This window comes from Lathyrus oleraceus, chromosome 1 (assembly GCF_024323335.1).
Source record: "Lathyrus oleraceus cultivar Zhongwan6 chromosome 1, CAAS_Psat_ZW6_1.0, whole genome shotgun sequence".
Classification (NCBI taxonomy): Eukaryota; Viridiplantae; Streptophyta; class Magnoliopsida; order Fabales; family Fabaceae; genus Lathyrus; species Lathyrus oleraceus.
The window spans coordinates 385,913,147-385,927,451 of record NC_066579.1 but is presented as its reverse complement, the minus strand read 5'-3'; the positions used below and the strand labels follow the sequence as shown (position 1 = coordinate 385,927,451).

At 34.5% G+C, this 14,305-nt stretch overlaps 2 protein-coding genes across 2 annotated transcripts; one reads left to right on the top strand and one right to left on the bottom strand.

Annotated features, from left to right (window-relative positions):
* Window positions 1-1,576: 1,576 nt before the first annotated feature.
* On the top strand, window positions 1,577-3,078 carry LOC127138793 (probable 3-ketoacyl-CoA synthase 21). The gene has a single exon (XM_051065326.1). It carries the CDS (start codon window positions 1,615-1,617, stop codon window positions 2,965-2,967), a length of 1,353 nt encoding a protein of 450 aa, XP_050921283.1. The 5' UTR covers window positions 1,577-1,614; the 3' UTR covers window positions 2,968-3,078.
* LOC127138786 (protein pleiotropic regulatory locus 1) lies at window positions 3,032-11,845 on the bottom strand. Its single transcript, XM_051065314.1, has 17 exons — window positions 11,483-11,845; window positions 11,370-11,394; window positions 11,070-11,184; window positions 10,390-10,468; window positions 9,725-9,787; window positions 9,476-9,560; window positions 8,049-8,141; window positions 7,491-7,554; window positions 7,323-7,408; window positions 7,117-7,218; window positions 6,884-6,967; window positions 6,540-6,600; window positions 6,353-6,419; window positions 6,141-6,218; window positions 3,828-3,892; window positions 3,602-3,679; window positions 3,032-3,447 (listed from the first exon to the last, which is right to left on the bottom strand). Exons 1-17 carry the CDS (start codon window positions 11,599-11,601, stop codon window positions 3,275-3,277), a joined length of 1,437 nt encoding a protein of 478 aa, XP_050921271.1. The 5' UTR covers window positions 11,602-11,845; the 3' UTR covers window positions 3,032-3,274.
* Between the last annotated feature and the right edge of the window lie 2,460 nt (window positions 11,846-14,305).

Here is a 14,305-nt window from a genome sequence, read left to right as displayed (position 1 = left end):
GTGACCAAAAGTGTCATATATCAGGATCTTTTATAGAAGACCAATAGCACATGTAATGTACCTGTTTAATATAGTGACTGTTGCAAGGAGTGGAAAGGTTTCCACGTGTTGAGAACACATGTCAGAAAAGGGGTATACTCATTTTTCCTAATGAAAATCATCATGAGTTGCATTAAATGTCACCCACACTCCTTTCCCACTAAACGTGGAAGCTTTCATAACTGAATGATGTTTCAATTATTAAGATATACAATTTTGAATTTTTCAATACATTTTGAAGTTTGCCAAAAAAAATTGCATTTAATACAAGTTATGCTTCTGTCTGGAATAGAATAGCGTCATGTTCTGAGTGATTGCGGAAGTACATCTCCGGATTAACAAAACAGGGTGGTACCAGTGATGCATTTCTGGAATATCCTCTGGTACAAGATAGAATTTCAAAGGTCCATATTTTTTACAGCTACTATAAGTATGGGCTCTTGTCTCATGTTTCATACCAAAACACATTACACCATAATAAACATCAATTGCCATGTCACATATGTCTACTTCAACGGCGTGAAGCCCTCAATTGAATTTAAGTTCAAGGAATACACTCCTCTTGCAAATCTGAAATACATATTGCATAATCTCCTACTATACTTCGACAATCGAAAAATAATAAAGTTCGAGTATTGTTCACCATTGATTGACAACGAATGGAAGATTGAGTTCAACAACTTTGAGCTGAAGACTGGTGCATATTTAAGGGTTGTATGAAATACTTTTTTCATTTAGTAACAAAAGTTTCGATCGAGATGGATGTGATGATTTCGAAATCATTCAAATATATTATGAGGATGTTGAAACGTATACCTAGATATTGAAAAGTAATGTTTGATTTATGTTAACATCATCTATGTAATATTTTGTTATTGAAATGTAATATTTGATTTATATTAACATCATCTATGTAATGTTTTGTGTTTTATGTTATCAATGCTAATTTTATTTTGTCAAACTACATCTTTCTAGTTCTCTGGTTGCTTCTCCTTCGGTATATTTTAAAAATACATCTCTGTAAGACTTACGAAAATACATTTTCAAAAACAAAATATACACAAAGTTGAGGCATGACTTAAAATCAACATTGATTGTATGTGTTTAGGGTACGTTCAAAAATACATCTTTAAAATTTTGAGGTATTATTGTATTTTTAACAAAATGTGAAAGTAACATATAGAATACATCAAGTATTTTCCTATATTTTAAACAAAATAAGTTTCATAGTAAAAGAAATCAGCCCTCTTTTATTTTAATTTATATAAACTTTTCTACCATGAGTTAAGTATAAACCATATTAGAAAGATAAGAAAATCTAATTCACATGACAAAAAGTTTAGACTAAAAAAATGACTAACTCTTTTGCGTGAGAAAATATACATTTAAGTTATTGAGTATGATGCTACTATTTAGGAAAACACAAAGAATGTTCTTTTTCTTCCACATTTTTCTCTTTTCTTTTCCCATTGGACTCTCTTTTCTAACTCCATATAACCATGACATGAAACATCAACCTCACATACACACACAAAATTCTAGCCAAAACAAATTAACTTCAACTTGTATCAAAAAATGGAACCTTACACTTTGCCTTCATCATTAAAAGTGCTTACAAAATTTATGAACATTGATGTTTCATCTAACCATCTTTTTATGGTACTTTTGGTAACATGTTTAGCAACCTTTTACTTTGCATGTAGAAGAAAAATACACATTTATTTGATAGATTTTAATTGCTATTGTCCCCCAAGTTCGTATAGACTACCTAAAGCAATGTTTGAAGAGAACAATGTTTATGATGAAATGGAACAAGAAGCTGTTGATTTCCAAAGTAAAATCAATGCAAAATCTGGATTCAGCGATGAAACATCCATTCCTCCATCTCTTGCTCAAATACCGAAAGTTAAGGCTATCAGCCTTGCACTTGAAGAAGCTGAAACAATAATGTATACAGCAGTTAAAGATCTTTTAACAAAAACCAACATCAACCCGAGATCCGTGGACATTTTAATAACTAACAGTAGCATTTTCTGTCCTACGCCGTCTCTTAGTTCAATGGTGGTTAACAAGTTCATGATGAGAAGCAACATCATGAGCTTCAATTTATCAGGTATGGGATGCAGTGCTGGAATTATAGCAGTTAGTCTTGCTAAAGACTTGTTGAGAGTTCATAGGAACTCAATAGCTTTAATAGTAAGCACAGAGACACTTAGTTTAAATTGGTACACAGGGAAAGTTCCATCTATGCTACTAACTAATTGCTTATTCAGAATGGGAGGATCAGCTGTATTGATGTCTAGTAGGGTTCAAGATAAGCGTAAGGCGAAATATGAACTACAACATATTGTAAGAACAATCAATGCATATGATGATCAATCTTATGCATGTGTCTACCAGGACATGGATTCAGAGAACAAGGAAGGTGTATCGATATCAAAGAATATAGTCAATGTTTGTGGTGATGTGTTGAAGAAAAATATTGGTTCATTAGGACCATTGGTTTTGCCATGGAGGGAGCAATTCCTGTATGTAATTTCAATTCTTTGTTACAAAATATGGAGTAAAAGAACAAGCATATATACTCCAAACTTTAACAGGGCTTTTGAGCATTTCTGCATACATTCAGGAGGAAGAGCTGTTATACAAGCCATTGAAAGAAACTTGAAGCTAAAAAAACAGGATGTGGAGCCGTCGAAAATGTCTTTATATAGATTTGGAAACACTTCATCTGCTTCAATTTGGTATGAGTTGTCCTACATAGAAGCAAAAGGGAGGATGAAATGTGGAGATAGGGTGTGGCAAATTGCCTTTGGAAGTGGATTCAAGTGTAACAGTGCAGTGTGGAAATGTCTATGTGATGTTAAGCCTGATAACACCACTGCATGGAGGGACACAATTCACTCATACCCAGTTGATATTTTGTGAACAATTTGATATGAATTATGAACACATTTAATTGTTCTTGGACTTTGTTTGACTTGCATAAATGTGAAACAAGAATCTCGTAACATTTAGATTGTAATATAACTAATTAAATACGGAAATATTAATTTTTGTTCAAAGTTTTACAAATGAACTCTTCCACAAGTATGAATAAATAATTGTACATCAAGACCTCAAGGTAAAAGCTCATCTAATCAAAATGCCTTGTCTGCGTCAGTTGTTTTACTTGACTGAATAAATGAGGCCTGCATAACTAGAAACGACGAATGTCTTCAGGAGGCCTGCATAACTAGAAACGACGAATGTCTTTAGGAGGCCTGAAGTTAAGGGGATGTGTTTCTGGTGTGGCATTGTCATCTTCTTTCCACATTTTTATGGTCTTGTCGGCTTCGCATGATATAAGCCTTGTACCCGTGACATCATAGGTTAAAGCATAGATACCAGCCTCGCTGTCCAGTGAACCTGTATAAGAAGGGGAGGTTGGGGAAAGATGAAATTAGATGAGTAATTATTCTCACAAAAATAAAAGATAAGAGTAACTATGCAAAACCATAGTGTATATGTTATAACTAACTAGCAACATACTGGACATGTAAAAGCAGCCGAATATGCATACCAGGTTGTACAATTGTTTGAGATTGCTGGAAATTATGACCACTCTTCCAATCCCAGAACCACATACTGCCATTGTCACCTGAAACGGGGAAAAGTAAGGAGCTTAGAGCTGAATTCCCTATGACAAGTAAAGATTATCACATGATCGCTAAAAACTGAGACAAGGATTTATTTGATTCTCTATCAAACAATCCCCAACAGGGTTTTATTAAATTTTAGGCCAATACCTCCAGTAACCATCACACCCTCCTCATTGACAGCCATTGCATTGATAATAGTTTTCTGTTGAGAACTGCACATACAACAAATAATGAAAACACATCAATTATTATATAACAATCTCTTTCCAACTGATATCTTTGAAGCAGTATAACTTGAACATGAAGATTAATTATAGTCAACAAACAAATTGTACTTGCTATTGTGATTTAACTCACAGGAAACTATCTGATTCTTTATTGATACTTGAGTATAGAGATGCTCAACTGATACTACCCTTTTTCTACGAGTATATCACGTTTGTTATCTTGCCTTCTCTGTTTTCTGGCATTTGTATTATTTGCAGCTTGCATGGTTTCAGTTCTATGCTAGAAGCTTAGAGTTCAGTATGTTACATTAATCATTAAATCAGTTGCATTGTCTCCAGTCTCTATGCATACCCAAGACTATTGTAACCTTGTTTTTAAGATTTATTTTAATAACAGTTAACTATTCCAGTTCACTCTAATTTTCTCTCATGTATCATGAACACAATGGTATCACAAGCTTGATTCAATTATCAATAACCCCCGTGTAGTTTTGCGCAACCACCTCCAGCTTCTTCACAAGAACAGCTTGATGTTTGTATGGCGAGGAATATAAATCTTGTGACATTATTCAGCAACGAAATTAAGCCACTGCAATCATAAGAGATTGAAGCCTTACTTGGCTAAAGAGGCTCAAATTGAAGTTTCACAAAAATCCGCTCACATCTGCACCTTCTGTCAATATTGGTAAGGCTTCCCTGGCTCCTTCTGTCAATGTCGGTAAGGCTTCCCCTGTTGATTTCTTCCCTGTCTTATCCACCAAATGCAAATATATAACCTAGTAGCACACTCCCAACACCCCTCCCATATTTTTGGTCCTCAACTTTCTGGTAATCAAGGAACAAATAGCTGTGGTGGTGATTGTGGTGGCCGCTGCAGAGAGGTCACAGTTCGATTCAATGTCAAGCGTGCCACAGATTACAGGTATGTGGGCATGATGCATCCATATACTATCATTGATTTCAGCCAAATTTTGTTTCTTTCTTGCCTCCATCTTCCGCAGCAGGCACAGTAGTTTCAACCACCTTGGGCACCTTCTCCACAATGTCTTCCTCGATGGCTTATTAGAAGAGGCTTATACGACACATCCACTAGGGTTTGAAGGCACTGAAAAGACAAGGGTTTGCAAGCTTAATAAGGAAATTAATGGCCTTCAACAGGCCCCTCATGTCGCGTTTGACAGGCCAAAGGCTACTAGTGTTTTCTATATGCTAGTATATATAAATGATATTATGGTTAATGGAAATAAGCCTTCACCGTGTCCCTGAAAACTCACTCTCTCTCTCTCAAACAACTTGGAGATTTTCAGTGTATTTAGAATTGAAGTTCAAGTTTTGGATGATGGGTTTCAAATTCTTAGTCAGAGTAAGCATATTCGAGACCTATTTGCAAAAACTACTACGGCTGAAGCTAAACCAATTTTCTCTCCAGTGGTTGGAGGCAGCAAATTATCAAACATGGTCCTGAAACAGCAGATCTATTACAGAACCCGATACTGAAATAGTAAATTATTGCAGATCTATTACAAAATCCAATACTTAAATCCTCTGCACTCAAACTCTGCCATCTGAAATTGAATTGCCCAAAACTTGTTTAGTTCATCACATTTACTGTGACAATCTTAGCCCAGAGACTCTCAGACAATATAGACTAAATAAATGGAACTTGACTTCTTTTTTGTTTAAGCAAAGGTGCTCAGCAAGTTTATTCGATTAATCAAGTGTTGGCGAATCTTCTCACCAAGGTTCTTTTCACCTCCAGATTCAGAGTTTGAGATCCAAGTTAAAAGTGTATGGTCCATCTCAAATTCTCAATGGCTCAAACCATCTTTTATTAGTTTGAGGGGGGAGTATATATATTTACAAAAATAATATACTGTTTTTACTATTATTTGATTGTGTTATTTGTTATTTTTATTATGTTATTTATTTTCTTAACTTTAAGAAGCTCATGGTTCACTTGGCTTCCTCAGAGTCTTAGAGGCTCGTGGTTAAAAGAGATAAAGCCCATTAGGTCAGACAACCCTAAAATTATTATGTAACAGCAGCAACACAGTAGCCGCCTCTTGCTTCTTCCTCTACTAGTTTGGTTCGTTGTGGATCTTCATTCTTCTTAGTAGAGCATAGTCTCTACAATACTACTCTACAATTCATTTTTCTCTCTTCTATACCATAAACGATAAATCTAATAGTTAATAATCACACAAGTTTGATAAGAATAAGTTAATGAACTCACAGCATATTGTGACAAAATTCTCCTTTTGGAAGGGTGAACTTTTTAATATTATCAGCCGATGCAGATGCAAAAGCTTGCCTGCAGCCAACAAAAAAGGGGTGAGACTTATAAGACAAAATAAAATAGCAAATTTATATATTCTAAAAAATAATCAACCATAGTTAAATAGTTGATCATTCTAAAGTAACAACCAACTGATATTGAAGACATACTCTTTAGGATGTGGAGCCATAGCTCGAACCGACTTTTTATGGTTTGTAAGCGTTAACATTGTTTTACCTGCATGAACACATTTTGTGTAAGATTGAGTATGTAACACGTACAGGGACATTCAAGTGCATATAATCACAGCACAGGCAGAGAAAAATAAGAAAATGTGAAAAATCAACAATAAATTACCATATCTAAGGTCCCACATCTTGATTGTAGAATCATGAGAACCAGTGACAACTTGAGGGTCCTATTGACAAAAATGCACCAGAGTAAGGGAAAAAGATGGTTTGAAAGTATAAAACTATATTAGGACATGTCTCAAAGCTGAGTTTGAATGCTGAAGTCTGTACACATTTATCATATCAAAGAGCTTCTAGTGGAACTAATCCACTCAGAAGATAACCTACATGCCAGTCTTACTAATATCGATATGCCAGAGGACAGAACTAGGGACATGTAGATTACTGACCATACAACATTCTGATTGTCAAAATAAATAAAAAATAGACAAAGGAGAAGAATCTGCATACCGTTGGTCGTGTGAACACAGAGCAGACAGTGTTCTCGTGACCTGAAAGAGCGTGAATCTGCATTTTACTACGTATGTCCCAGACCTGAAAATTTAGCATCATCAAACATAGTGATCACACTCTACTTCCTTTATAATATATTTAAATAGAAAAACGGAATGAATGAGCAGAAAACATTGCTTCCACCTAAATCTAAATATATCATCAAGTAACTATATCAACAAAGTCCATACCCGGCAGACAGAATCACGTCCCCCAGTCAGCAAAATGTCAATTGTGGGATGAATAGCCAAGCAATAAACACCACTCAGATGGCCGTGATAAGACCTAATAACCTAAATAAAATAATATAACAAGCTTTAGTGGCCAGACATTTGATAGAGTTCAGTAATTGCTAAAATATTCACCAGAAAAACAAATACTGAAATGGGGATTTGACCTTATTCTGTTCAAGATCCCAACATTTAACTTGTTTATCGTCACCAGCAGAAAACATGTACGTATGTTTGTTGCTAATAGCAAGGCCTGTAGAGAAGCACATTGTTAATACAAATCCAGTTAACAATAGTTGCCACTACTATTGAATATTTATACCTTGGCTCCTCACCTCTTACTTGTTCGATGTGGCCTGTTAACGTGAGCTTTAGAACACCACTTGCCAGGTCCCATATCTGCCCAAATAAACAACTTAACAAAAAGCATCCAAAGCTTTGAATAGGACAGAAAATTTAAAAATTCCACATGAATAAGTTTATAAAATATTTCAAAGTTCCTAGATTCAGTTTGTAGCAAATATATGGTACTAATGAGCCAATATTTATAATTAATAAATAATTGACATGTGGTGTACGGATGACTAGAAAAAAATACAGAGAAAGTTAATTTATAATATTTAACAAATAAAAGGTAGCAGTTTAAAACTGAAATCTGAAATTAATTAACAAAAGGCATAAGCATAGTGAAGCAGTTACAAGCAAAGCATACACCCGTGCATGGCACAGATTACTGCACTAGCTACAAAGACAATTGTTTTAGATTGCATTACAAAGAAATAAAGCAACCCACAGAATCAGCATTTTAACATGGGTCGCCAAGTTTACCGTTTTATTTATCTACATGCCTTTTCCTAACAATCAACTATGACATGCATTTTGTGATCAAATACCTTGATAGTTCGATCTGCAGAACCAGTGGCAAACCATGTATTACTGGGATCAACTGCAACAGATCTCACCCATCCTAAGTGACCACTGATGACCTACAGAAAATAAATCATGGTTAAACTTCTCAGCTAAAATTATGTCAGTAGTATTATAATTTGAAGGGTTTTCAGAAAAATAATGTCTGCTAAACCTGGCTAGAATGAAAAACTTAAGACATTTGCAAACACAGAAACCAATTATTCTGGATACAATGCTATGAAGCACTGACTCCGATACGGACACCGGGACACGATACGGACACCGGGACACGACACGGACACTTCGATACCGATAATGTCAAAGGACACCGACACCGCTATATATAAGTGAGTATTTCAGCTATATTTATCCATCTATGATTAAAAAAGTTGAAAATATTCCAATCAAAATTAATGTCTTTAATTCTTTATTAATAGCATTTCTTAAATACATGTTTAACAATTTTAAATTTGTGAGATTTGTCCAAAATATGTATAAAAATGTCTTGAAGAAAAGAAAAAAAAACAAATTTTTGTTTGAAACACTTCTCTGAATTGTTTGACATGTGTTATGAGTGTCATTCGGGTGTTAACCATTGATTTGAAGAGTGTCGAAACAAAACAAAAAACATTTTTTAGTGGACACTTCTTTGACTTTTCCGCGACACGCCTACTGCTGGAGGTGTCCGTGCTTCATAGATACAATGTTAGCATACGAATACCCAAGTTTTCAAATTGAAATTACATGAATAATAATTATAAACATATGAAGTGAGAGAGGTGGGGGAGGAACTTGTGATTTTTCTTTGTAATAGCAGAAGTGCAGAAACATCAGTGAAGAAAGGTTAGGGTTGAGTTTCAACTCAAATTTGATTGAAAACCCCAAACTTACTCTTACAACATTTTAAATTTAAGGGGTAATTTTGGCTTTTCAGAGGGGAAAAGAATAGTGGGACAAAAATCACTCCGGGCCAGGAACCACTCTGCCCCCAATACCCGCTATTTACCCTATAGCGGGCGCTATAGTGTTCCGCGCCGCTAAGGCTCTTCCTGCAGCGGCTGGCCTCTGCTCCGCTATAGCACGGCTATTGACTACTCTGATTGCACTCTTATTTGCTGTAAAGCATTACTAGTTCTGTGCTTTAAATAGATTTCAAAAAAAAAACTTTTAACAGCATAGTGGACGCCAACAGACATCTCTCTCGTTATTATCCAGCACAAAATTTTGGTAATAAACAGAACAAACCCTTGTGTAATGTAAAAACAGATTCCAAGGCTAAACTACTAGCTAGTGAACCTGATATCTCCAGCTACATTTGTTTTGGGTCAGAGAATCTGAGAGTGAAAAAGAACAAACCCTAATCCCCTCGTCTATCATTAAGTAGTTAAAAAAGTGGTCAAGTAATTCTCACCCTGTAATTTTTCCATGGTGCATGCCACACAGGTCGTGGCCATTTACTTGGCATTCTTTCCATCAGAGCAGATGTTGAGAAATTCCTGTAATATAGAAACAGTTTAGTTAAAAAGGCCAAACCAACAGAAGATCCATCCTGTATGCATTCATGTTGAGTAAACATAGAAGATAGTGTGCAGAATCAAGTTAATGAGCCCTGAGATAAGCCCTTAAAAGATAAAGGCATTGATAGAAAGCCAGAAATAACCTTTCGGATGAGCCAGAGGAAGAAACAACTACTGTACTTTTTCCCTGAGAACCAAGACCGTTCCTGTAAAGAAACAAAAATATGAGAACCAATAGTATTTAACAGCTGTTCAAAAAATTTGCATGCTGCGTGTTACACAATCTATGTTTTATTCGGAAACTAAGGCTTTCCTTTCTACGACAGCAAGGAATAGTAATGAAAATCAATTTCAAGATACTGTATTAAAATCTAAGTATACGGAAAAAAATATCAGAACACAAGAAAAGTTAAATCAAACAGAATACTTCCCAAGACATGGAATCCTTTAATTTTCTTCTTTTGAAAATAAAATGCCACGCGTTAGCAAACTTCCACCAACTTTTGCAATAGTTTATGTTTACGTCATAAACAGTTTCATAAAATATTGAAACCCAAAGACGCTCTTCAAAAAAATATTTTAGAATGCTGAACACCACATGATTCATTACTAAGCATTTGCAAGCAGAACATTTGATTCAAATCCTAACTGTTATAGAAGCTAATATGTCAGAATTTAATTTACAGATTGATAATTGATGAATTAAGAAGCAAATATTTGATAACAATGACCCAAACAGATTACTCGCAAATGAAAATTGTACCTAGCCAACATATGTTCAGAAAGTTAAAGAAAAATATATTCTTACGTTGCTGTGGATGGCATAGCTGGACCAACAACCAAAGCTTTTTGGGGCCCTCCTTTCTGAAGATCCGAATTTCCTGGACCTACCATATTAATACACTAATAGATGAGAAACCATAGCAACATTTTAGGCACAAACACCCATGTCGTCTTAATTTCTGAAGAATAATTTACGAAAAATACTAAATAAGAAGATACCATGTCAAAACTCCAAATAAAAGGGAGAAAAAAACTTGGGATAGGACAGGATTTCAAAGAGTATCAAATCAACCAACCTAAAACAAACAATTACAAGGAATGAAATAATCCACAAGGCGACACATCAAAGACCAAAAATCCAAATCAGTTCATTGTAACAACAAAATAATAAAGAAAAAGAAAAATATAGTTCAAGATTTAATAGTTATGTAAAAAGGAACATACAACAAGAGTTAGTATTCTCAAAAGTTATTGCCAAAAACCTTTGATGTAATGAACAACAAAAAACCCAACAATATTACACTCATAATGATATAATAAAACAACGCCACTGTATCAAAACAAGAAATTGTATGTAATGCAAAAAGATGCTGAAAAATCATATCAACCCACAGGCCAATCCATCATTATACCACCAGCTAGATAATTGATATTAATAAACCGAGATGATAACTATTATTATAAGTATCATATTCAGATTCATACCGGGAAGAGCAAGCGTGTTAGAAGACCCTGCTTGTTGAGAATTATCCTTTGCGGCAGAATTTGTCTGCTGGGGAGGTTGAGCAGTGTTTTTAATTCCACCATACTCAGCATTGACCTAATTTTATAACAAACCACATTAACATAACTGCATCTATTCATAATTATCCCACAAACAGAAAAACTTGATAGCCGTAAGACAAATCCAAAATATACACAATTCAAATCCCTGCTTAATCAACGGCGCTAAGATTACTAAACTAAAATTAACATAACTTAAATCAATCCAATTATGAAACTAACCTTGTAATTGATACGAATTTTCTTGCTGCATGATAACAAAGAAAGAAAAACATAAGCGAACTAGACGATGCATAAAAAGGTGGAGAATTATGAAGAGAATGGGAAAAAAGTACCTTTCGAGATCGGGAGGAGCAAGTTGTTGATGAACCGGGGAGAAGAGGTCGAGGGCGCGTTTGAGAGACTTGAAGCTTAGCTTCTTCAGTGATTGCGGTTCTACTGGTTCTACCTCCATTACGACGACGTTTAAGAGGTGTTCGAGTTTAGGGTTTTTTGCCACTCACTGATTCAGTACAGTGATAATGGGAAGGAAAGAAAATGATGCGCTCTGCTTCCGATGGTTACAAACGGAACGCTCAACTCTCAAGACACTTCTGGTTGCGAATGAGTTGGGATTTAGTCGGTTCCGATTTGGCTCAACCCTATACTCAACTAAATCAAAATTCTTTGTTTTGGATTTTTAAAAAGGGCTAAATATGTTTGTTTTTTTTTTATAATCACTTGTATTAGTACGCACAAGGGGTGCAACCCAATACAAAAGGAACAAAGTTACAATCCAATGCAATTAGCAGGATTAGCAAACCACAAATCTCTAGTAATATCTATATTCCCCTTAGACAAAATAGAAATCCAATCTCACCCAATTGATTTAATAAGCAATAAAATCTCAACCACATTCCAATTAGAGTGTTCAAAGACCAAACTATTTCTAGCATTCCAAATGCTCCAACAAACCAAAGGCCAAATAAAAGCGAAAAAAGGCTAAATATGTTATATCTCAAAATTTATTTTTAATTTCTCAAAAAGTTCGATTCATATTTTTTGTTTGCACTTTAAATTTTTTAATAAAAACTTACTTAACATGTTAGGTGGAATTTATTTATTTTAATTGGAGGTACATGTGGTAATGTCACCTTGATAAAGATGATGATGTGGTATATAATATGGCTAAGATCAAAAATATATTTGAATTCATAAAAATTCTAAGGCAATTTCTAACAAACTTAATCTCTAAAAATTCAAACACTTTATTCTTGTCCATTTTAATTATTTGTTTCAGAATTTAAAACACATTTATACACACTCTTACATGAATTAGCAATTGTCTTACAAAATTCATAAACTTCAGATAGGACATGAAAAGTGGATGTAAGCTTCATTCTTTCTCCAACTATACCTCAATATTTTGGTGTTGTCGTTGTAAACTTGTGAGTTTTATGAAACAATATGTTTGTTTAGTTTTTTTTTATTTTATGTTCTTCTTGCTACCCATTATAATTAGGAGGAATATTTGGCTAATTAGGAGATAACCTTTTTAATTTGACTACATATTTTTATCTTTTAAGTGATGTGGATGTTGTGTAATTTAGCTGAGGATCTCCTATATTTAATGATTATAATTAAAATCACTATTTTCTAAAATTCATATGTTAAAATTGATTTTTTGATAGAAGTCAGTCAAAACACTATGGATGGACAATCAAAGACCACTCGATAGTATCGACCGAATCGAAGTGTGTTTGGATCTACGGATCGGGTTACTTCGATTACATGTATTCATAGGTCATACAATTGAGTATTAACTAGTATGACTGTCGAATTCGGTGGTAAATATTTGATTCGTTAGAATCTAAATTCGACTTAATATAATATTAATATTATTTATTATTATTAATTAATTATATATATATATATATATATATATATATATATATATATATATATATATATATATATATATATATAATTATAGTATTCATAACTAGGTATAGTGTTTGGGTTAACATTAAACTAAATTGGCTCATAAACTCCTTGGTAGGGATGGTAATGGGTAGGGTTTGGACAGGGTACTATAATACTAATTCTCATATCCGCGATTTGAAAAAATCTCCGTGCCCGAGTCCATACCCGCTTGGGTGCCAAAGTTAGCACTCGTACCCGTGCCATATGGGTATGTAAGTACCCATACCCGTATCCGTGACTTGCATTCCTATTAAAAATAAATAGATCAATTATAAAATATCATATAATTTTAAGTTCTTAAAAACATTAAAAAAAATTCAAACAATTTATTGTTGAAATAAACAAACACTTATATTAAATATGTAATGGCTTAACATTGATATACGTTTTATAATTGATAGACATACATTTTTATATAATAATATAAACTAAAATATATAAATAAAAATAAAATTACATAAATATATAGTGTGCGGGTATGGGGCGGGTTGGGTACCAAGGTGCCCATACCCGCACCCGTACCTGCTTTTTTTTATGGGTAATTACCCGAGCCCATACCCGTACCCATTTTTGCGGGTTTTTACCCTACCCGTTGTGGGTAAATTTGTGGGTGCCCATTGGGGATGGGTCAAATTGTCATCCCTACTCCTTGGTCCAATTGCTTAATCTCATATTACGGTTAGTTACACTATCAAAATTTATTTCATTCACTCATCGTCGCTCCAAGCTTCCTCTTCTAGGGTTATCAGCCACCACCAACAACATCGCCATCGCCTCCAAGCTTCAAGCCACCACCATTATCCTCATTGTCATCCTTCTCTCTCTCTCTCTCTCTCTCTCTCTCTCTCTCTCTCTCTCTCTCTCTCTCTCTCTCTTCTCTCTCTCTCTCTCTCTCTCTCTCTCTCTCTATGTGTGTGTGTGTGTGTGAGTGTCGTGCTCTCTCTCCCACTCATTTTTTTGTTCTCTCTCGATATGGTGTGGTATGTACTGGCCACATATGGATGGTGTAGTTTCTGCACATTACTAGGTGGGAGGTTGTGTTTGTTCTGAATCTAACTTTATATAAGTTTATTCTCTCTAGCACTGATTTATATAAGTTTATAAAGTTGCATATTTTCTAGAAATCAATTTTTGGGTTAGAGTTATTATGGAGCTAACTTTCTCTTTGCTTGTTTGATTTTGCAAGCAGCTTTAGA

Coding starts and splice junctions, on each gene's coding strand:
- LOC127138786 (XM_051065314.1), bottom strand. CDS start 11,601: ATGGAGGTAGAACCAGTAGAACCGCAATCACTGAAGAAGCTAAGCTTC. Junction 6,968..7,116: donor GACGTGATTCTGTCTGCCGG/GTATGGACTTTG, acceptor CTAAATTTTCAG/GTCTGGGACATACGTAGTAA. Junction 6,601..6,883: donor CTGTGTTCACACGACCAACG/GTATGCAGATTC, acceptor TTTTGTCAATAG/GACCCTCAAGTTGTCACTGG.
- LOC127138793 (XM_051065326.1), top strand. CDS start 1,615: ATGGAACCTTACACTTTGCCTTCATCATTAAAAGTGCTTACAAAATTT.